We start from the raw sequence: 23320 nt of genomic DNA, 5'->3' as shown, positions 1-23320 counted from the left end.
TTACTATGATTTACTGATGATCAGAGAGCTGAACATAGATTTTGTCATTACCACACGCTGCCAGAACCCGACCGTGGTTTCCAGGGAAACTGGAAATGTGAAGCTTTTCAATAGACACAGCCACAGCTTAAAGAGCAAGGACTGCCTAAGATAGATTCTTCTAGAGACAAACCTGTAGCCGCTGCATTCACTATCAATCAACAGGGGAGATACACGGACAGATGCAGGTCTCGATCAACGGTGAGATTTGCCATGTTTGACCCAAATTTGTGATATGGAGAGACTTCAGTCTGACTTAGACTGCTGAGGTATGTCAGTTACTCATGATTTTACTACAATTTGTTTCAGCCTGTTTGTTTTCATAGTTAAAAATTGACAAGTGCTCTGGATTCCTGTGCATGACATCAGTCTTATGTGATTATGGATGCAAAAAGAACTGGAATATGAACTATGTGGATATATTTTTAGGGAAGAAAGGTAAAATGTGAGATATGATCAGTACACCAGTAGTAAAATGTTCAAAGCAATTTAAAATGCAGTTTAATAATAATAAATATCCTAGATTGCAGTGTCCTGTTATACTAAATAAGCATCAATTTCCATCAAATAGTAGCAATGATGTAACTTGGTTGCATGTCAGTGCCTGGATACTTGATATTGGAATCTTACGACAGAATATTTTTATCACAAAAAACCTTCGTTTTAATCCCCCCCTCATGCTAGGCCTTGTTGTTAAAGTTACTGATTACAAATTGCATGGTGTGTCAGTGCTGTGTTATGCCCCGCAGGTACTTCATTTAAGGCAGAGACAAAATGGGAAGTCTTAAGGATGAGATTAGAGGTCTCAGAGAAGACCACAAGCCCTGTGAGAAGACGGAGAGTGAAGATGGAGAGTGTCCAGGCGGCTCAGATGGCAGAGCCGGGCCTGAGGGACCTCAGATAAAAACGAGTCAAGTGTCTACAACTCATGGGGACTATCAGCCAACACTTCACATGAATGCCAGCTACGCCAAAGAGAGAGACAAGAATCCAATATCCAAAGATCAAGTGCTTTCAGAAGGGCTTTGTGACAACAGTGACCAATCAGACTCTATAGGAGTTAAAGACTCTGAGCTGACTGACACCATCCCCCTGACAGAACAGCCTGAAGGTGATAACACAACAGCTACACAGAACAACATCACAATCTCTAATAAGTTCCTGAGTGATGGAGATGGCGATGGTGGAATTCAGGGGGGAACGTCTAAGGATAAAAATATGTGTCATGAAAGAGAAAAAGGGGCAGAAATTGAGAATATCTTGGTGCCTGAACCACCAACTCCAGTCCCCTCCGATCCACGTACCCCAGCTCCTTTTGGCCAGAACCACATGCACACACAGGTCAGCCTGGAGGTAGTCCAGTGTCGCTCTGCAGCCACCAGCCCCATGACACCTCCCGAGGCAGGCCATTCTTTCTTCTTTCCCAGCTCTTTCGGGAGATCCGGAGCTATGGGTACTGACACCAAAGACGCTGAGCTGCAGGTGGGTCAGCAGGTGGAGTTCTGCTCTGTTGCCACATCCCCCATGACCCCAAAGACGCCATCGACCACTGCTTTCCCAGAGCTTATCGGGAGAGAGACGGCGCAGGAGGGGATAGTGAAAAAGAGTGAAGGACAACAAGGGAGTTTCACCACGACAAAAAGTCCAGCAGAGTCTGAGTCAGAGATAACTGGAGCTTTGAAATTTACCACATCAAAGGAGCTGAGTGAAGGCTTCAGCTCCAATGCATCTCGAGAGAGCTCCGCCAGCTGCACTGCTGCTGGGTTAAGAGATTCACAAGTAACTCTGGAGGATAGTAATCAGCAGTGTAAGCAGCAGAGGATGGGAAGTATGGATCAAGACATTACAATCCTGGTGACTCACCATGGCAACAATGGGGAGGAAGAGGAAGAGCTGGCCGAGTCATCTTTTTATCCCACAGAGCCGGAGATGGTCAAAATAGATGAATATGAGGAACTAGGAGAAAACAACTGTGAGGTAAAGAGAGAGGATGGAAAGGTAAATATCTCCACAGAATTGGTTGCTCCTGATCATATGCAGGACACCTTAAACGCAAACCCCCCACAACACAAAACAGAAGAATCCTCTGTTTCTGCCTGCAACGAAGTAACAACAGACATGAAATGTGAAAAGTCAGATTTCAAAGAAAACAAAGGTGCATGTGAAGAGTTGAGAGACCTTTCTGTGACAAAGCCTCCTGTCCCTGAATCTCCAGCTCCCTTCGGCTGCCACAACATCCGCACACAGGTGAGCCTGGAGGTGGTGCAGTGTCAGTCTGCGGCTACCAGCCCCATGACCCCTCCTGAGGGGGACCATGCCTTCTACTTCCCCAGCTCTGTCGGGAGGTGCGGAGCTGTTGGTGCAGAGACTAAAGATGCTGAGCTGCAGGTGGGTCAGCAGGTGGAGTTTCGCTCTGTCGCAACAGCACCCATGACCCCGAGGACGCCCACCACCACCACTTTTCCTGAGATCAGGAAGGAGGTCAGCATAGAGGAGAAGATAGTGGAGGAAGAAGAGGATAAAAAGGAGCAGGTGGTGGAGGACAAAAAGGAAGTAGTTCAAGAGGAGGAGAAAGAAACTGAAGAGAATATGGTGGAAGCAGCCGAAGAGGATGCACTAAATTGTAAGGAGAAAGGTGAGGAGCCGGTGCAGGAGGTGAGCTGGGATGAAAAGGGGATGACGTGGGAGGTGTATGGGGCTGTGGTGGAAGTGACTGTGCTGGGCTCAGCCATCCAGAAACACCTGGAGAAACAGGTGAAGAAGAGGCAGCCCTCTATGCCTCCCCCTCCTCCGCTCAACCCCTCAGCCATGCCCCTCTCTACAGAGTCCACTCGAGGGGGTTCCGGTAAGGGCAGGGTGGGGAAGAGTGGCGAGCGAGATGGGGAGGTGAGCCGCCGCAGAAGAAATCCCTTCCGTCTGCTGATGGAGAACATGCAGCAGCCGCATTGTTGCTCCAAAGCTCATACCTCTGAGTGACACAAGAAAAACAACAGCTGGTTGGAGAAAGAAAATCTGTGCTGGAAAATCACATGACATCTGACATACGTGGCAGTGATATGGTGCATTTACTGGTGTACTTCAGCACGGCATTGTCTTGAAAGTGTGAGAAGCAAATCAGAGCCTCGCACAAGACAAAAAAAAGCACAAAAGCATTTAATAGAACAACTTCTACCATGGAGCATTGATCACTGAGAATCAGCCATATAAGATGGGGTTGTTGTTTTGTTGTTGTTTTTTTTTGGTGTTCCATGTTTCCATATTTGGACGAATAAGGGTGATATATCAATATCATCATTAGCGTTTCTCCTTTAACGTTTTTCATCCAGACCATTCAGTTGTCTGCTGACTCATTTTAACTGCTTTTTTATGACAATATGAAGCCATGGTAACCTTTCTCCTGGTTGCTAACAAGCTTAACACAGCTTCAGCTGAGAGAGATGATAGCAGAGTGACAGTTTCTGAGCGTGATTTATGACCCCGTGGTCAGTCATTAACTGAATCTGAAGGTCATTTTATTTAGAAAGTAATGAAGTTAAAATCGATCTAAATGTTGCCTTGATCTGTGCGTGAGAGGAGTCCCTGCCTGTCTTATATTCTGCTTTTAAATTTGGCACAATGTTTTGACTTGTTCGTATTGTGAAAAGTATAAAAATGTACTGATGGCAAGCACAATCGTGATCATATGAGAAAAGCAATGACACCTGATATGAGGGTATTTTTAGTCAATACTATTTACTGTATTTTAATGCCATGATCAGTCATTCAGTTGTAAAGTATGTGATGAAACCTATTTTAAATGTTTTTTAATTCAGAAGTTGTTGGTGTCAGTGATGTTGGTGTTCATACATTAATGTCATAAAAGTGGGATCAAATCCACATTTGGAGAAGTCAATTTTATTCACAGATTGCACTTGTGATACATTCATTTAGATGTCAGTAAACAGTGAAATCATTTTTTTTCTCAATTTGCTACTTGTACGAAGTCACAAAATCACACTGCATGAGGTTTTATTTCATATCTCAAACCCAACGCAAACACTGACAAATTAAACATGCAATAGGGTAAACCTTTTGGCTGATGTGCAGTTATAAATAAGGATTTAAATCAGACACTGACATTATGCAATATTCTCCTCTCTAGATCCTCTTTCCTCTTTTTGGATTTTCAAACAAAAATTAGCATTGTGTGTTGACATACCTTATCATACAGTTTATTTCAAACCAAACAGTTTTTAAACTGTGGCTTAATATATTAACAAAAATAAAGTGATTCACATGTGCAACAAACAATTGTTTTGTTTGCTTTCCCACTGCATTTGTCCAATTTTTCATTATCTCGATAAGGTTTATGTTTTAAAAGAGGAGTTCGACAGTTTGGGAAGTACACCTATTTGCTTTCTTGCCAAGTTTAAACCACTCTCATGGGCTAAACATGAAGCCTGCGTCTATCTACAGTTTTATATATTTTTGTACGGAATAAACAAACAAGGTGTTGGTTAGCTTTGAACACAGCCAGACCAGCTGTTTTTAATCCTAAAGCTAAGCTATGGTCTCCTGGCCATAGCTTCATATTTGTTGGACACATATGAGAGTGGTATCGAACTTCAAGTGAATAAACATATTTCCCAAAATGTCAAGCTATTCCTTTAACTGTTAACAAACCAAATTCCATGATATCATTATACTGTTTTCTGGACATCTCCCATTTTGGTTTTACTTCTTGTTTTTCCTTGAATTGAATGTTTGGAAAAAGCTAATTCATCACTTTAGGTGCCATGAATCTTGTGTATAATATCAGTAATACATTACAATTAATCAGAACAGAAGGCCATTTGAAGACATGCGGACTTCATCCAACCATAAACCATCAATATGTTTAAATGGTATTTTGGTGATTACAGAGAAGCAACAAAAGTCCACCGTAGGCTTCTGGTCAGCATCTCTCCCTTCACATCATTTCCATCATAGGTCTGTAGTGTTGAACGCAGGGTTACTGAAACCCACCCGAGGATTTTTGGAGCCTTTCTCCTGCCCCCGCTGGGCCAGTGCTGCACCCAGAGGCTCAATGTACTCTGGTGTCCCAGTTTCTTCCTCCTCTTCCTCCCGGATCATCTGCTAATGAGGAGCATACAAGCTTTGAAATGAGACCATATTCTAATTACAAATGAAAATGGACAGGAAAGGTACAATGTGTAAGAATTCAGACTACTGTCCACCTGTCAAAGTCAGAAAAATAAGGGATAGCATTTCACATATCAGGTCATAAATGCTGCTGACTGCAGTTAGGTAGTTAGCTCAGTTAGCTGTGACCCTAACGTAGCAGTCCTTAAAGCTGACAGAGTCCAGAATGGGCACCAGAACGGGAGCCAGGCAAGCGGCCAACTGAACCGGGCTCAGCAGCCTCCCAGTGAACAGGGACCAAACAGCCTCTGAGACCAACAGAGGCCAGTTTGACAACAGGGAATACAGTACCAAGGTGATTTACAGTGAGACACAGCAGAGACAGGAGAGACTTCAATCGGGAAGGACAGCAACAGAATATTTTCACATCTAACTCGGTGAATTAAGGGTTTATTTTGACCAAACCAGAGTAAGCGATTGTTACAACAGTTTGATGAGTTTTATTTTGTTTCTGTTGAGTTTGAATGAAGTGTGTTTTAAGGTGAATTAACAAGGCAAGTAGTTCAGCAATAGAGAGAAACTTGAATTCAGAATGAGTTTGGTTGTATTTTTCTGTTTGATAGGGAAAGTAGGTGTAAGAATATTTTATTTCTTGACATGTGAGTTCATTTTGTTTATTTAATAGACAAATTAAGCTAAAAGAACTTGTGTAACACAGCAAAACTCTCTGCTCATACAACTCCCTCAGCTTAAACCACAATGAGGCCAGTATTACAAGACCTGAGCCTGGGCTAGCAGGTTAGCATGCTAACTTCAGAAGATATCTCTGCAACACAATACACAGACGTCTTTGACCTGACGTCAGAACTGTTACTTTTTCACATTATGTAGAAAATGTTAGTTATTTTTTTTAAATGTTTTTGATCTGTTAAATTCTTACACATGGCACCTTTAAAATGTAAACTCACCATGATAGGTTGTGAATCCCTTTCAGTCATGTCATCACTGTAGTCCAGGGAGTTGAGGCTTTAATGGGAAAAGAAAAACAAAGGGATCAAAATATACAGTAACCCGCATATGCACTATTAACAATTGCAAATCAGTGTTTAGGTTTTTCATTTAAATAAATTTCACATGTCAAGGATGGGAGCTGAAATGTGTCTCCATCACAACATGCTGTAGTGAGCACACTGGGACAAACTGTTCACCTGGAAACTATCCCAGCCTATTAACCAGTCCTGCTACAGAGTGGAGAGAGAGGTCGTGTGTCACTGTGGGACGCCAACCAGTCAAACTGCGCTGACCGTGCAAATGACTGCTAACAACAGATGGCTGGGGAGGTCACAGAGAGCTTTTCTTTACCTGACTTTGTCCACATCTGAGCTCTCCTCATCCAAGTCCAGGACCATGGCTGTGTCGATGTTGAGGTTGAGAACAGGATTAGCCCTGTTAGCGAATAATGAGCAGTCAGAGATATGTTATATTTCATCATTTATCTCTTTAACGCTGTTGTCTCCTCACCCCTCCATGGTGTACTTGTTGGTTCCAGGCACCACAGGACCACCTTTCTGGTTGTCAGAAGTCACCATGGATGCAGAGTTCATGGCTTTAGCTGCCTTTAGCTTCCTCCTGTAGCTTTAGTGTGAAGTGAGTTGATTAGTTAGTTGATTAGTAAACAGACACAGCACCTCTGTTGGATGTGTTTAATCAGTGGTACTTTGGAAGATGGGAAGTTTGGCTTTGATGGGATAAACTGTGCAGTTAAAAGTTAATTGTCCTGTCCAATTCTGTACCTAACTTTAATCCCTTTAAATCCCCTTTCTTACTTTCTGCGAGTGCACAATAGGGAGGTGGTGAGGATGGCCAGTATGATGATGAGGCCTCCTACCATCCCCAGCAGGATGTACTGCACAGGGTCTGTGTCTTGTTCAATCGCAGGAGCCTTCCCCTGAAACAAAAGTAAGAAATCTATCTTTAGTATTTAGTTGTCTGTTGATCTATATGGTTTGATTTACACTTGTCGTTGTCAGGTCTAATGACAGTATAATTTGTGGATTACACTAAAGTACAAGTAAAATAAATAGACATACAGTGGTAAAATAAAATAATTTATTGTATCTTTATTTGTGTATGAGCAATTTGATTATTTTTTAAACAAAAACTATTCTATATAACAAATTCCATCCACCCATCCATCCATCGTCAACCGCTTATCCTGCGTACAGGGTCGCAGGCAACAAAATCTTCTGTCATTAAATTTGTATAAATATTATTTGAAAATAATAATAAAATATGACGTATCACTATAGTGTTTAGGGCTTCAAACCCCAAATTTAGCTCCCCTGCTGCACTTTTGCTCCTGATTAGTTCAGCTAAACAAATTCCAGAAGGAAAATTAAGTATAATCATTATTGTGATAACACTAATGTTCTTGTTAGTGTTCTCAAGTAAAATTAATGTATCACTATGCAGCAAAATTGAAAAATATTATCATTAATTTTAGCTTCCAATAAGGCTCATTATGTTGTATGTAGTTCTGCTTGCTATTTTAAATATTTGCAATAATCTCTCACCGAAACAGATGTCCTCCTACAGCAAGTACTTCTAATGATCATAATTGTTTCAATTCATTTAGATCAGTGATTTCAAGATATGGAAGTTTGTCTATGGAAGTCAAATACAACAAGACAATAAAAAAAAGCTGCAGTTAACAGTAGCAGTTCTTGTGCTTCTTGTTTTTCAGGGACTCAGTGTCCCATATAAAATAAAATCTTTTCCAGTACAGTGGAAAATGATGCAACAAGAGCAGTGAGATATGAAATGATGCAAACTACAAAAAAATGAACAAGGGGCATGTAACACTGCTTTAATTTTAATTAATTAAAAGAAAGTATATGTGACAGAGAGGAGACCCTTTCAGAAAATAAACGTTCAATTCTAAAATTGCTCGTACTTACAATGTTCGCGAGGCCAAGCTGCCCCAGCACAGGATAATGTTTAGGATCAGAGAGCATCTTTTCCACTTCATTAGAAGTAAGAGCAGTCCCGTTGGAGTAGACAAAATATGCCACTATAATAGTTTTACCTGGATCCCTGCGAGAAGAATACAACTTAGTCACACATTTAAAATAATGAACCTAAATTAACTATTTGAGTTGTTTTAAATCTAAAATCCCTTTGAGATGCTGCAATTATTGTCCACAATTATCAGCAAATAATTTATTCTCAACAGTATGATTGTTTACAGGAACACTGGCTCCACCTAGTGGACAACAGTCTGTGTCTGTAAGTGAAGATTACTTTGGAGTTCTTGTCAACACCAGCCAATAATTTATTATCTGTATCTGCGCTCACAGACTGTATAATTTATTTTGATGTATGGGGATTAACATTTAGAGGTGAAGAGAAAAGGAACTTGCCTGGATTCTTGAGGAGTGTCTGACCTGATGGCAACGATTTCAACAGCGGACTTGGTGGCAGCAGTAAGTGCCCTGGAAATGTAGAGATCAGAGAAAATACCAAGTGTTAACTAAAATGTTAACTAAATAACAATGTAATTTTTTAATTCTCTGTCATCAGATTCAAACTTTACTAAAACGCAGAATAGCTTGGAGAATTGTACCTTCTGATTTCATTGAGGTTTTTTTCAACATCAGCTTGGGAAGATGTAAATTCAAGTTCAACTTTATAGGACTCATCAACTGTGAAAATCTGCACAAAAAAATACAAAAACAGACAGGTTTCTCTGCAGTTCATGAATGAAAATCCAGATGCAGGATTTCAGTCACTCACCTCCAGCACAGTGCTTGTGGAGAGGCCGCCGGTGTCAGTTGCAGATACTGTTACCAAGTACTTCCCTTTCAGTGTAATATCAAGCCCCTCTGTAGTTCTGTGGAATGTGGAGGAAATTATGAGTGCAGCCATAAACAAATTACAAGACAACAAGCCCCCAGGCACAGACATCTATAACCCCACCTCATCCCTCCTAGAGCCGAGACACCCAGGCTGAAAGAGAGACATTGAGGTCATTTTGTGTGTCTTTATGGCAGTCTTGTGTCTCTTTGTCGTAGATTTGTGTCTTTTTATAGTTGTTTTGCATCTCTGTTGTCTCTATGTGTTTCATTGTAGTTGTTTTGTTTCTCTGTTGTTGTTATGTGTCTTTATGGTCACTTTGCATCTTCTTGTAGTTCTTTTGCACCACTTTGTAATTGTTTTGTGTTTCTTTGTGGTTAAGAGTTTAGCAGTAAACACCAAAGCTTGTTAGAAAATCCCAAGCACATGTTGAGAGCAGATTGCATCATAGCAGGATGATACTGATGGATGTACTCACTGAATAATTCCAACATAAATGTCCTTTTGCTGTGTGGTGACGGCCTCGAACAGCGTCCTCATGTTACTTATATGATTGTTGATTTCTTCAAATTGGACTGTTGTTACTTTAAACTCAATCTGCCTATTTATTCCAGAGTCACGGTCTGTAGCCTGAGAGCAGCAAGAGATACAAGCAACAATGTCTAGGTGTCATGTCACATATCTCATTAAGGAGCTGAAACCATGAGTTATTTGTTTTTCATTCATACTCACAGTGACTGCTGCAACAGATGTCCCCTTACTTGCGCTTTCTGACACCACAACTAGAATCCAAAGAAAGAAAATCATTATGAAATGGTATAATGTTGACAAAACAGAAAAAATGAAATCAATTATATTTGCAATTTTTACATTTGCTCAAAAAATTGATAATGTCACAGTTCTGGGGTGTTGGTGTTTGTGTTTAATTTTTTTTGTATTTTCTATTCTGTCCCAGGGGCCTGTACCACGAAACGAGTTCAACATAGGACCTACCCAGGATATCTTTTAGTTACCTGGCTTAACTAACCCTAACAATCGCAGTTGGAATAAGCGGTACCACGAAGCTGGCTATCAACTCGGTAAGTCAACCCAGGGTTTCCCAATCCAGCCGTTACTGTAAAAACCTGTAGGCCTATGGTAGCCTCTGTACGATTAAATCGCTATAGACAAGAGTTTCTGCACATCACCACAGCAAGCATAAATCAGCCTATCAAACAGTCTGTGGTGTCTCCTACAGATGGTGATGTCATTTTCCAAGAGAGCTGATTGGTCAGTAGGCTGCATTTTTATAGTTAATCTCTTATCTGGAACATAACCTTCTCCAGAGCAGGTTAGCCGTTCAGCATAAGTTACCATGGCGATCTACCCTGGTAAGAAGTGAACCACCGTCGTGGTACTGAAAACCCAGGGTTAACCCCCGAAGTTACCTTGATAAGCTCAAATCCTGCTTCACGGTACAGGCCCATTGTGTCAGGATGTAAGCTGAACCTAACACATAACTTAAAATTGAGTAGGACAATGTCCCTTTAGATCAGTGGTTTCCAAGCTTTGCGTTAGGACCCTTGCAAGGGGTCACAAGATGGATGTGAGGGGTCATCAGACAACTTACAGGGCAAGGGGAAAAAAAACATCAAAATTATATCTATTTCTTTAGACATTCTTCTCATCTGTTTTTGAAATAATAATATTTTGTTTATTCATTTCAATATTGTTCTTCTACTCTGTTTATAAATAATAACTAATAATGGAAAATAATTAAAATAATATTAATAATAAAAATATGATTTTAGTATTTGTTTTTATTCATTATTTAAATATTCTCCTCTGACGTGTTTAATTACTACTACAGATAAAAACAATAATAACTACACTACTTCACGTCACTATTTATAATATTACATTATAATATTTTCTTAGATGTTTCTCTATTAAAAGTGGATGAAATCCTAACAGCTACTGAGCTTGCATGTCAACAGAGCACAACCTATTCACTTATAAAGACCATGTGATACAGTTCAAAGCTCTGGAGGGGGGGGGACAAATTGGGTTCTCTTGATAATTAATGGAAAATAAAATTAATTATTAATTATTCAAATTAAAATGTGGGGGAAAACAGTCTTTGGTTGACCTGGTCATGAACCAAAGACATACTGTATTTGAGCAGTGACGATGGGTCATGAGTAGGCAGGCTTCAGTTTAAAGGGTCACAAGCCAAAAAACAAACATGCTACTTTAGGTAAAATATACTTAGTGTGATACAATCTCAGACTTAAACTCACCAAATACAGAATTGGACACAATGAATTCTGGAGCATTGTCATTGATGTCTTCAATGTTGATCACCATTTGTCCTGAAATAATATAGAAAATTAAGTCAAGTAATGTGAGATGTGTTTGTAGGTCTTTATTTGACAATTTCTTGCTTTTACTGATTTTATTCGATGCTCTTATTTTGCTTTTATAATCTGTTTCTAATCTCAACCCGGTACTGACCTGTTGTGACACTGTTTTTCTCTCCTTTCTCTGTGTACTCATCCACCACCTGAGCCTCTATCACCACCTGGTCACATTGTTCATAATCCACCAGGTTGGTCAGATTGAGTCGGACTTCCCCCGTCGGATCCAGAATAAAGTTACTGCAGGGTGTCAGAGAGCCGTTGCATCTGCATTTGATAGATTCCTCCTCATAGACCAGTGAGTGGTTTCCATCTTTGTCATACCCTGTAAATTTTCCAACAGCCCCATTGATGTTGGTGTTCTCCTTCACGGTCACGGGCTTGGTCGGTTTGAACTCGGGCCTCTCATCGTTCACATCCAACACGTTCACTTGCACCATCACTTCAGCTTTCTTCTGTTCCAGATCTGCTGCCTCTACCAGCAGTCTGAATTGCTTGAGAGTGCTCTCGTAGTCCAGCTCAATGTCTTGGTCCACATTGATTTTTCCCCTGTAACCTCGATCCTCTGCAAAGGTGCGAATCATAAAGCTGCCGAAGCTTCCATTAACGATGCTGAAAGAAATGCGGTTATGTGTGCTTGTTTGGTCCAAATCCTCTGCGTAAACAGAACCCACATATGCACCTGATTGGATGGGAGAATAAAGTTAAAATCCAGCCACACAGTTATGAACACTTTGCAAAAATAAATACTGACCTTTTTCTCCTTCTTTAACAGTGAATTTGTAAAAAGAGGCTTTAAATTGTGGTGAGTTGTCATTGATATCCTGGGATGCATAAAAACAAAAACAAAGAATGACTGTCATCATCCTCATCAGGAGTGGCAGCATCAGTAGGAACATAGCACCAATCATTTGCTAAAATTGTGGAAGAGTTACCTCTACATTGATGATGACTGTGACCATGCTGGACAATGGGGGAATACCCTTGTCAGTTGCTGTTATATTGAGCTCGATCCTCCCATCCAGCTTCGGGTCTATGGCCTCACGATCAAGCTCACCCTTGTTTCTTAACATGCCGGTGTTGGGGTCAATGGTGAAGTTATCACTGTACCTGCTTGGTACGATTCCAAACACTATCTGGCTGTTTTCCGTACCTGGGTCATCTGCATCAGAAGCCTGTCAAAATGAGAAACAGTAGAAGAAATGGTCAAGCATGTGGTCACCTATATGTAATTGTTGAACATTAATATGCTACTATAACAGCTTCCACTCTTCTGGGAAGGCTAGAGCCTGGCTGCAGGGATTTGCTCCTAGTCAGCCACAGCAGCCTTAGTGTGGTCGACCACTGATGTTGGGTGATAAAGCCTGGCTCACAAACGGGGTTTGAGTTTATCCCAATGGGGGTGAGGTCAGGGATCTGCGCAGGCTAATCAGTTTCTTCCACATTTGTGAATTGTCATGTTGAAGCAGGAGAGGGCCCTACCCAAACGGTTGCCACTATGTTGGACGAACAGTTATGCAAAAACTTTTGTGGCTCCAAAGTGTGCAAAATCTGGTGAATTGCCCCAAGTGATGGCACTTGAGTCCACGTCAGTTGGGGCAGAAGACTAAAAGTTTGAAAATGAAACAGATCTGTTTAGCCTGAATCTTTGACCACACTGTTGGCAGTTGAGTTGCATTGTGGGTAATGTAAGCACCAAGCTCTGACAAGGAAAACAAATGCATAGGATAAATAAGAGAATATGACACCTACACCTGCTCACTGAATTCACCACCTCCAGGGATGGAGTCGCCACTTCTAGAAAATTATCTTTGCATCCGGGCGAGGTGACCCATGTCCAGGCCCCCGCCCACTAACCTGCAGCTGGGGAAGAGAGCGACTGGCCAAGTGACCGTTATGGAGGGAGAGAGGCCTGCTGACCCTGCCACAATCCCTCGTCTGGGGTTCAAGACGCCATTGTTTTACATGTGCTGCTTGTGTACACTACGGTAAGGCTTTTGAGAATGTGGAAACCGTTTTTTTTTGCAGTAAAACATGTTAATTTACATTCCTCAAAGAGTTAAGTTAACCTCTCATCAAAGAGCTAACATTAACTCCTGAGGTGAGGCTAAGGGTTCACACTGCGGCCTTGTGTTCACAAAGCCACTGTTCTAGCATGTGCTGCTTGTGTGTACACTGTGGTGATGCTTGTGAATGTTAAACTGTTTATTAGAAACACATTACATTCTTAAAAGTGCTAATTCCCCACTACCAACCCCATCCCATTGAGCTAGCCGTGTCGAACACTCCGCTGCGATCACTGACGCTAAGTTAACGGCTCGCCCTGGTCAGAACCGAGTGAGAGGGTGGGTGAGGCCCGGGTGTCCACTTCGCTAGCTTGACCACCAAGTTCGCGCGGCCATAATGGTCCGCTTCCACGACGTGACAGCCCAGAAACAAGGTCTAATGGAGAAGGGGCTGTCGCGCTGCAGCTATCTCTCCTGTCACAGGGGGTTTGGTGAAAGAACAGTCTTCGCCCACCCCCTCATGATATGCTTTCTGCAGGGTGTGAGAAGACAGCGACCGGTGTTGTGTCTCTCTGCGCCTCAGTAGGACTTGCTGCTTGTGTTGGTGGCTCTAATATCTGCACCTGATGAGCCCCTGGAGCAGTCCTCATTGAAAATGTTATCTCTCGAACAGCCCTGCGTCTTGCTCTCACCTCTGCTAAGAAGCTAAGAGCTGTGTGCCTGTCAGTCCACACCAGCTGCATGCTGGTTCTTGGTGTCCACAGTGCAGCCGGATTGAGACAACACACCTCCTTTGTTTTTAAGAACATAAGGAGCATGTTCAGGTCCAGGACAATAAATCTGGATGCTTTCTACTCCCCTACCCCACTTAGGGTGCAGGGAGGTGAGATTGCATCTGTTGTGTCCATGTGTGCTATGCTAACGTCCTATGTAGAGCACACAGCCCCCATTCAATGCACTGGTCAGCTGTTCGTCTCTTTCAGTGATAGTCATTAAAACCATGTCCAAGAAGAGCCTGGCCAGCTGGCTTTGTGAGTGAATCTCCCAAGCCTGTACACAGGCGGGAACAGACCCACCCTTGGCGGTGCGTGCACATTCCACTCGGAAGTCGGAAACGGAACCTTTTTTCAGCGGGGTGTGTGTCGAAGAGATCTGCACTATGGCATCTTGGCCCTTACTGTGCCCGTTTGTGCGTTTCTATCTCTTGGATATGTCGGGCTCCTTCTCGGGATCTCGCGGAGCCCTCTACCAATGAGCCCGGCCGCTCTGACGCCGTCTGCTGAAGAGGCGGTCGGATGCTGAGGCAGTAGGGACACTGCTATTTATGCGTCACGCACATATCGGTAACGACATCCTATTGGTCGGCTACGTGCACGATAAAATTTCAGTGGGCAAGTGCATGCGTGTGATTGGAGGAGGTAGTACCCATAGAGTCCAGTAGAGGGCGGAGCCTGTGCTTATAGAACTAGGGTTACCATATCGTAACCTTCGTTCTGCTTCCACGATTTTGATTTTTAAACCATCCAGTTTGACAATGTTCTTGAAGTGCTACATCAGTGGTGGACAGAGGTGTTCCATCCCTAGAATAACAAAAATTAGTCCATAGTTTTGACTTTCAAATTGCTTTCTGTAACTTATACTGTTTCTATTTACCCAAGTTAAAACACAAAGTGTTTTCATTTTCCATTAACACAAAACCTGTTGAATTTAGGTGCTATAACTATTTACTGATACAGAAATCAAAAATCCTTTCAAGTACAGCATCAACAAATATGAGACGGAAATATTTACTGTTGTCATATTGCTCTCTCACAGTTACCTCTATCTTAAGTTCAAGCTGTCCACCCTCATTAACAAACTCCCGGTAAGAGTCCCTGCTCATGACTGGAGGCTGGTCGTTTATGTCAGTTAGAGTAATCTCCAGTACTGTGGTGCCGGGCTTTTCGTCCGTGTCCTTGGCCTGCAGAGTTGCTGAAAACAGAGATCTGACCTCGCGATCCACCAGAGTTTTGTTTTTCACATAAATTTTGCCCGTATGTGGCTCCACGTCAAAATATGGTAGTCTGAAACACAGATAAAAACTGTTCAGCTGTGTCGTCTCAGATAGCATGACGGCAAAAGCTAGACGGTGGATGTGTTCAAATAACCAGAATAACTGGTTCAAGTGTAGACATACATGCTGTCTGGAAGAAGTCTGTAGGTGAGGTTGCCTTGATCCATTGTGTCAGGATCCTCCGCCTGGGAAGAAAAGATAACTCCTCTGATTCAAGAGTTTTATACAAGCAAGCTCAAACTGAGCATGAATCCAGACAAAAAAGGACTTACAGTAATGACTGCCACTTCTGTCCCAGCAGGAGAGTGCTCAGGAACCTTCAGCTTATAGGTGTCCTTTGGAAAAACAGGGCTGTTGTCATTGATGTCCTTGATCTTAATTGTAACTGTAGCAGTGGACTGGAAGCTGGGTTTTTCTTGATCTGTGGCAATCACCTACACCACAGCACAGGAAACACTTTAGACTGGTAAAATGCCATTAATCTATGACAACCAAAAGATAAAGGATGTCACTAATATTATAATCACAGACTCATGGTCTGTGACTCATGGCCATGACACTTTTCTTACTTCAAGAACCATTTCCTGTTTTAATTCATAATCCAGTGCTTGGGGCTGTTTGACCAGAAGCTGAACGATGCTGTCCGACATGGTAGATTGGGGTTCCACAGAAAACACATCCTTGTATGCTCCCTTCAGGGTTAGTACAGTAGTGGAAATCTGTGAAAAGCCAACAAAAATGGTTCATGCTTTATCATTAATGTTACTTGGAATTGGACACTTATTATACACACATTACAGGAAAACCTCATCTTTTAGTTGAAGACTGTCCTCTCTCCTCCTCCTGATTTTTTTTCTTTACCTTATCCAGATCTTTGACCGTCATGTTGATGGGAACAGTCCCCAACGAGTGTTCAAAGACTTCTCCCGTGAAGTGAGTCGCCTTCACACAGGAGAGCTCGTCTCCACACTTATAAAACTCCGGCTTGTTGTCATTGATGTCGATGATGTTGATCTGTACACTTGCTGTGGTGCTGGCATAGATGCCGTGGATGTTTGTCTTAGACTCCGTTGCCTAAAATAAAACAAAAAATAATAATTTCACTGTCTATACATTTGCCAGAATAAATGTTCTCCATGAAATAAGGTTCTCAAAACTCGGGAAGACTTGGTGTAATTTTTCTTGAATTAAAGTTCAGTTTTGCGTCTATGGGCTACACCTAGGGCTGGGCAATAAAACAATAATAATCACAATATAATTTTCCTGTAACATTATAACAAATGTTCAATATATTGCCAATAAATGTTGATGAATTAAATCAAATGAATTAACACTTAATTTTTCTATTAAGATGTTCATTTTGTTGAGGAAAAGGGACTGAAAAAATATTTACTAATCATATTTTTAGAAAAAACTATTTTATCAAAATTGTTTTGAATGTTCTACCTTAGATTTGTGATGTGATCCATTGCTTGGCATCCAGTGTTTGCCACGTTCTGACCATAAAGAATAGTTTAACCCCACAATTAACCATCTGGTTTTCAAAAATTTTAACTCAGGAGCAAAAATCGGCCTGTAAACTAAAAGAAATAATGATTTGACATTTATTGTGATAATTATCGATATCTAATGGTATGAAATTTTTTCATCGAGATAACTTTTTTGGCCATATCGCCCAGCCCTAACTACACCCCTCAGACAACACATTGCATCAAGCCAAACAACGGTAACAAATAACTGATCATTGGGACTACTTGTATGAAATTGTATTTCCTTGTTTTTTTATTTAAATGTTTTAAGGTTCTTGGGGTGAAAACAAGGGCAGAAACGTCAGTACATGATTGTGTAAAATCACCCCTTATTTTTGGTTACATTTCACAGACTGTAGCAGGCATCTTTTTTTGGTTTGTTGTTTATGTGCAGATTGAGAGAAGGCTGGTGTTTCTAGCATAACGTTATTACAAGTTAGGTTCAGGAAAAAACATCACGCCTTGTTGTAATCCAATCTTCTGTGCCTATGTGCCTTAAAGGAATGGACAAAGAACAGTGAAGGTTTGGCAAAACTGATTAGAAGAACAGCTCAACATTTTGGGAAATATGATTAAGATCTGTGTACCAGCCTATCTAAAGCTACCTTATTAACATGTCATGTCTCATTGGTTTAATCCATACACACACATAAAAACACTCTTTTTACAGGGAGTTATGTGCTGGAACAAGTTTTTTGCAGTGGTACATAAGTGTTAAACTCTGTTAAGCGTAAGCAGTAACCACAACTCAGAGACTGAGGGAAAATCTATGCACAATGTCACTTTGCATTGTTTAATATTATAATTTGTTTTTATCTGTTTTAAACATCATACTAACAATATCAAAAATAAAAAATAAATTATACAATACTAAAATTAAAAAGAAACTATATTTTTACAATTATAAAACAAATAATAATAACACAAAAATAAAACAGTGCAAGAGAAGATATGCATGTTGGCGTGCTTATCCTGGAGACTATGTCACTTATCACTTTACTTTATTCAATGCTATCCACTTGCAGCTGTAATGTTGAAATTTCTCACCTGTGAGACAAAGGCTGATCTTATCTTATCTTAAACTAAAGTGATGGAAAATGTAAAAAGAGAAAGGAAATTGACTACTTAATCAAACTTTACCTTTACAGTCAGGGTAACAATGTCACCAATATCTTCTCTGTCAATTGGTGACCGTACAGATATGATGCCATCATCTCTTGAGATTTGAAACAAGCCACCTGGCGTGGAATCTGTCAAACAAAGAGGGGGGGAAAACAAATACATGTCGTTCTCACTCAGTGTAATTTGTGCTAGTGTTTTAAATTAAACTGATGAGGCTCACCTTCAATACTATAAATGACAACATCATTGACTCCTGTGTCCTGGTCTATGGCAGTCACTTTAAACACAGACATGCCCTGGCAAAGAAAAAAAGTATTTTCTGAAACCAGAAGAAGCTGTTTAACTGCCTGTAGATTTGTGTCACATCACACCACGATTTGCAGCAGCTTTGTCACGCAAAATGGACAAAAATATACTTTAAAACCTGGGCTCTCACAAGAACATGTATGTAGCACATATACATTATATATATATATACACATTTACATATCATCAATCTAATTGGGCACATTACCCAATGCAGCACCTTCAATAAAATCTATCAGCACTCACTAAAGTAGAATTCTCCGCGACTCTCCCGACGTAGGGAAGCCCAATGAACAGTGGGTCAAGGTCTGGGACGTCAACAACCGTAATGAAGGAAAAAACAACGCTTGAGAAGAATTTGTTTTCTTTATAATAACATCGACCTCCACCATCCTGTTGTGGGACACACAAGCACATTGAAATAAAAAAATCAAATGCCACTTGTACCAGAGAATTTTGTTTACCACAGTAATAATTACAGAGTAGTAAAGTGATAATTAAAAATCAAACATTTTAAAGTAATCAGGGAAATCTATCTACACATTTAGTGGTTTGATAACTGATTACGTGATAAATTATGACATTTAAGTGTTATTTGGCATATCTGTCTGTTTATTATGACGCTAGAGTCAGGAAACAGTTATCTTTGCTTAGCATAAAGACTGGAAGCAGAGGGGAACCACTAGCCTGGCCATGTCCAAAGGAAAAAACTCTAAAGCTCTAAAGCTCACTCACACACTATCTCATGATTTTAATTAATACAAACAACAAAGAACTACCGGTACACATTGTGGTTTTATAGGGATTATGTACTAGAGTAGTAATCTGGGCTTGCTTTGCCTCTGTTTCCAGTCTTTATGTTAAGCAAAGCTAACAGGGTGCTCGATATTGCTTCATGTTCAGCGCACAGACAGATGAGAGTAGCATCGATCTTCTCATCCAACTCTAGGCAAGAAAACAAATAGGCACATTTCCCAAAATCATGAACTAGTGGAACCTTGAGATTATATTCAGGACTGCTTGAACTGATGATTAACATCTTTAAATTTCAAGGGATGCATTGCTACAAGTTCCATTTTTCCTTAATCACTGTTCTTTTTCAGTGTCATTAACGGCCAAACTCATCTTGAAGAATAATACTTACAGTTGCGTTAATCTTCAGCCGGTAGAAAGTGTTCAATGCAGTATAATTCAGACGTCCACTAAGTCTGACTTCACCAGTTATGCTTACAATGCTGAACAGACTGAATCCTTCATTTGGAGAAACCTGGAAAATACAGTGTAAATGATGCTTCAATAAAGTTTATGGAAGATCAGAATATAATATTGATCAATTACATGATTTACAAAGAAAGCTTACTTCATCAATGCTGTAGTGAATAACACCGGCATTTCCAGTGTCTAAATCGTTGGCCTGCACCCTAAACAGAGACGTCCCTACATTGGTATTCTGATGATGCGGATGGAGATAAAAACAAAAGAAATAAAAAACAGGAAATTAAACACAGAGGCTTGGAGTACATAGCTGACATTATATCAGTGGTTCTCAAACTGGGGGGCGGGCATAGCTATTTCGTTAACCTGAATATTTTGTTTTATTGCTGTGTTGTTAAAGATTGATTAAAATGAAATCCACTTTTGGCGGAGCCAGGGAGTTTGAACTTTATTAGGCTTTTAAAAGCTGAAGTGACAGAAAAAGTTTGAGAACCACTGCATTATATATACTAACATAACTTCCTGGAGTAGAGAAGCTGATAAACAAATAGGTTAAGACAATGATTAATTTGTATATGTTTGTCTTACCTCTCGGATCTCAACATCATATGAAGACTCCTGAAATATGGGTCTGTTGTCGTTGGCATCTGCTAATAGTATGGTTAACGTTTTTTTCACCTGAAAGACATTGCATGATGTGCTGTATGAATATAATGAGCAAAAGGATATGAAATGGATAATTAACACCAACTGAAATGTCACTTACATCATTGAGACCATCAGAGACAGCAACTCCAACCGTCATTACATCACCACCCCCCTAGAATGAAAATAAAATAAATTGATAAAACACATACACACAGAATCAAAATGAAACTGTTGACAACTGAAGGGTCTCTTCTTCTACCACACCATACCTCTCTATCTAGTTCCCTAATGACTGATACGCTCCCAGTGTTGCTGTCAACTTTGAAGTATGCTGCATTTGGCCCACTGAGTGAATAAGTCAATGGGTCATTTTCTGCATCTGTTGCATTTATAGTAAACGCAACGGCACCTATGAAGACATCAGAGGAACATTTATACATTTGTTTATCATTTCTTGAGGTATAATGTCACAAGTGAAATAAAAACAGTTTACAATATTTCACACACACACACACACACACACACACACAAACGTATATACCTATGGGGATGTCTTCACATACACTTTCAATAACATTGAGGATTATAGGACTGGTATTTGCTGTAGAAACACACATTAAAACACACAGCATATTATTATTAAGTAGAATGTTACGTAGTGATTTAAAGACATAATGACAAAATCCCAATCAAATTAACTGAACACTTACCATTAGTTAGGCTGATAAGGCACAACAGGCACAACAACAACACACTTCCTGTCATCCCCTCCATGTCTGTAAATGAAAAGAAAAAGGAATCTAATAAGTTGAGCCAATACAATTAGTCAATTACCGTAGTCAATCAACACAAAATGTAGCTGGCAGCTATATTAAAAATCAATTAATAGTCAATAATCAAGCAACAAGACCATAAGATTCCTGTGGGGTTGTACGTATACATTTGAGCTAAATGCTAATGTCAGCATGCTAAAATGCTAAGTTTAGCATGTTTACCATGTCCACTGACTTAGTTTAGTGTGTTAGCATGCTAACATTTGCTAACTAGCTCTAAACACAAAGTACTGCGGTGAATGATGGGAATATCGTAAGTATTGCAAATGTGACCTGATTTTTACAATTCATCATCTGGGGACCATGAATGCTTGTACCAAATTTCAGGGCAGTCTATCCAATAGTCAACATTTCACAATAAACCAGAAAGGTCAACCTCATGGTGGTCCTAGAGGAAAACGTCAGGTGATCATTGAAGTGCTTGGAATTCCTCTGGGAACCATTAATGTCCGAGCAAATTGTCAAGGCAATCAAAGTTGTTGAATCCTTTCAATAGTGAATAAATGAGTCAGATATAGTATTAATATCTGGCCCAAAGTGGTGGACCGGTCTACAACTAACAGACATCCAGGCAATCCGTTAAAATGATGATAAACTCTAGTTCCAACTTCTCAAATGTGAGGCTTTGCTGCTTTTCTCTGAGTTCTATCATTGTAAGTTGAATATTTTTGGTTTTGGACTTTGGTTGGACAAAACAAGCAATCTGAAGACGTCACATTGTGACAACTTTTCTTGGCATTCTGTAGTCACTTATCTACAATATGTGATCAGAGTTATAGAAAGTGATATTACTAACATGTATGACGTAACCAGATGTATTCAGTTTAGCAGCTGGACAGAACAACTTGAAGTTACGTGGAGGGAATCACAGAGGGAAAAAAATGCTCTTGTCATTATTTTTATGGGTTGAAATTTATTGCATATGGCCGCACCCAAATGAACAACATCATAGCAGGTGGTTTCACCACCACCGCCTGCTGTGACATCACTGAGCGAAGTGCCATAACATGTTGGAAAGTTTCATTATGGAGAGAGCAGCGCCAGCTTTCTGCCCTGTGATTTCCTCTTTGATATTATTAAGAGGTAAAGAAGAGGTAATTAGACGGAGACCCGCATTTTTGCTTTCATAAATCAGTCTGTAATTCTTGTCCCCTTCAAGGATTTAAGGAACCCCGCATTTATGTTAATGAATCTTTGTATGAATGATTAAAGCTATCTTAGACTTTCTACTTGGTGTAAAGACAAAAGAAATGAGCATTTATCAGTTCATAATAAATATGAGAACTGTTTCAGAGGATTCATCACTCTGAAGTATCTCCCTGCTTCTGAGAATAGTTTCATTTTAATTTGTATCTATCAAAAGACGAGTATAAGCTCTAAATGATCCTACATTTAAACAGCATAATACAAGATACTTTGACCATGTCAGATTGAAAACACCAGCACATATTTCCTATTTATTCAACATCAGCGCATTTAAGCACACATACTATAATGAGAAAACAACAAAATTCACCATGCCATATAACTAAAAAGATCACGATTACTCTTTAAAAATGTAAATCCAACTTAAAATACAGCAGTCTTACCGGATGACATTCACAGAGGAGCTTCTCCTTAACTGTCTAGATGAGACCTTTGGCTGTTCCTCCTAGTGATTATCTTCTCATAGTTGTAAATATAAATGATTAACACATGCAAGAAACACACAGCCAATAACACAGCACTAAACCTCCTCCCTGTGTACGTTTGTTAAAAAAAAACGCATATGCATCAACTCCGCAAATTTCAGAATATCCACCTGTTGTTTGCTCTCACACTTGGGTACATTATGGAAGCCTGGGTAGTAATAAGAGACAGGGCCAGGCAAACTCCTCTCCCCATCATTGGCTGGCCAGCTCTATCACCATAAATACATGGCATCGTGCCATCCTGGGTCACCAGTGTCCATGCCAGATCCCGTGAGCATTCGGACTGCTCTTTTATTTGATTAGGTGCCTCTGTTGTCACGGCAATAACAGCAGTCTCTTTGCTTCCATTAAGAAAATGTGGAAAGATGTGGCCAGGGGCCTTTCTAAAACGTGTCTCATCAGAACCAATCAGTGGACCGAGGCGTTTTTCAGAAAGCACAGACCCATGTACCTCACTAATGAGCTCTTCCCAATAAGACCCCCTTTCGGCCTGCCCTCCTAATTAAAAG

General features: G+C 40.4%; 2 protein-coding genes across 3 annotated transcripts; one reads left to right on the top strand and one right to left on the bottom strand.

Annotated features, from left to right (window-relative positions):
* The first annotated feature begins 137 nt into the window (after positions 1–137).
* On the top strand, positions 138–4306 carry LOC123958387 (G protein-regulated inducer of neurite outgrowth 3). 2 transcript variants are annotated; one of them, XM_046031725.1, is made up of 2 exons: positions 138–308; positions 789–4306. In XM_046031725.1, the coding sequence occupies exon 2, from the start codon at positions 814–816 to the stop codon at positions 3013–3015; it is 2202 nt and encodes a 733-aa protein (XP_045887681.1). In that variant the 5' UTR covers positions 138–308; positions 789–813; the 3' UTR covers positions 3016–4306. The 2 variants fall into 2 exon arrangements, with proteins under 2 accessions (XP_045887681.1, XP_045887682.1); XM_046031726.1 differs by having other exon boundaries at positions 142–240.
* cdhr2 (cadherin related family member 2) lies at positions 3927–22779 on the bottom strand. Its single transcript, XM_046031724.1, has 31 exons — positions 22710–22779; positions 20998–21063; positions 20829–20888; positions 20557–20696; positions 20406–20459; positions 20228–20317; positions 19785–19874; positions 19569–19691; positions 18671–18817; positions 18339–18414; positions 18137–18246; positions 16329–16541; positions 16037–16186; positions 15740–15901; positions 15591–15652; positions 15234–15477; positions 12344–12583; positions 12163–12232; positions 11506–12090; positions 11292–11363; positions 9745–9794; positions 9491–9642; positions 8953–9049; positions 8783–8871; positions 8580–8651; positions 8118–8253; positions 6987–7108; positions 6682–6795; positions 6523–6606; positions 6129–6186; positions 3927–5154 (listed from the first exon to the last, which is right to left on the bottom strand). The coding sequence occupies exons 1-31, from the start codon at positions 22717–22719 to the stop codon at positions 5002–5004; spliced, it is 3891 nt and encodes a 1296-aa protein (XP_045887680.1). The 5' UTR covers positions 22720–22779; the 3' UTR covers positions 3927–5001.
* Positions 22780–23320: the final 541 nt, after the last annotated feature.

This window comes from Micropterus dolomieu, linkage group LG19 (assembly GCF_021292245.1).
Source record: "Micropterus dolomieu isolate WLL.071019.BEF.003 ecotype Adirondacks linkage group LG19, ASM2129224v1, whole genome shotgun sequence".
NCBI lineage: Eukaryota > Metazoa > Chordata > Actinopteri > Centrarchiformes > Centrarchidae > Micropterus > Micropterus dolomieu.
The sequence above is the reverse complement of the archived record's forward strand: the minus strand, read 5'-3'. Positions and strand labels throughout refer to the sequence as shown.

What these genes read in the sequence shown, in the direction of transcription:
- LOC123958387 (XM_046031725.1), top strand. Translation starts at nt 814, where the DNA reads ATGGGAAGTCTTAAGGATGAGATTAGAGGTCTCAGAGAAGACCACAAG.
- cdhr2 (XM_046031724.1), bottom strand. An exon ending in CAGAAGTGGCAGTCATTACT is followed by an intron (nt 15,653 to 15,739) that starts GTAAGTCCTTTT and finishes TTTTCTTCCCAG; the next exon opens with GCGGAGGATCCTGACACAAT. An exon ending in AACCTCAATGAAATCAGAAG is followed by an intron (nt 8,652 to 8,782) that starts GTACAATTCTCC and finishes CTACATTTCCAG; the next exon opens with GGCACTTACTGCTGCCACCA.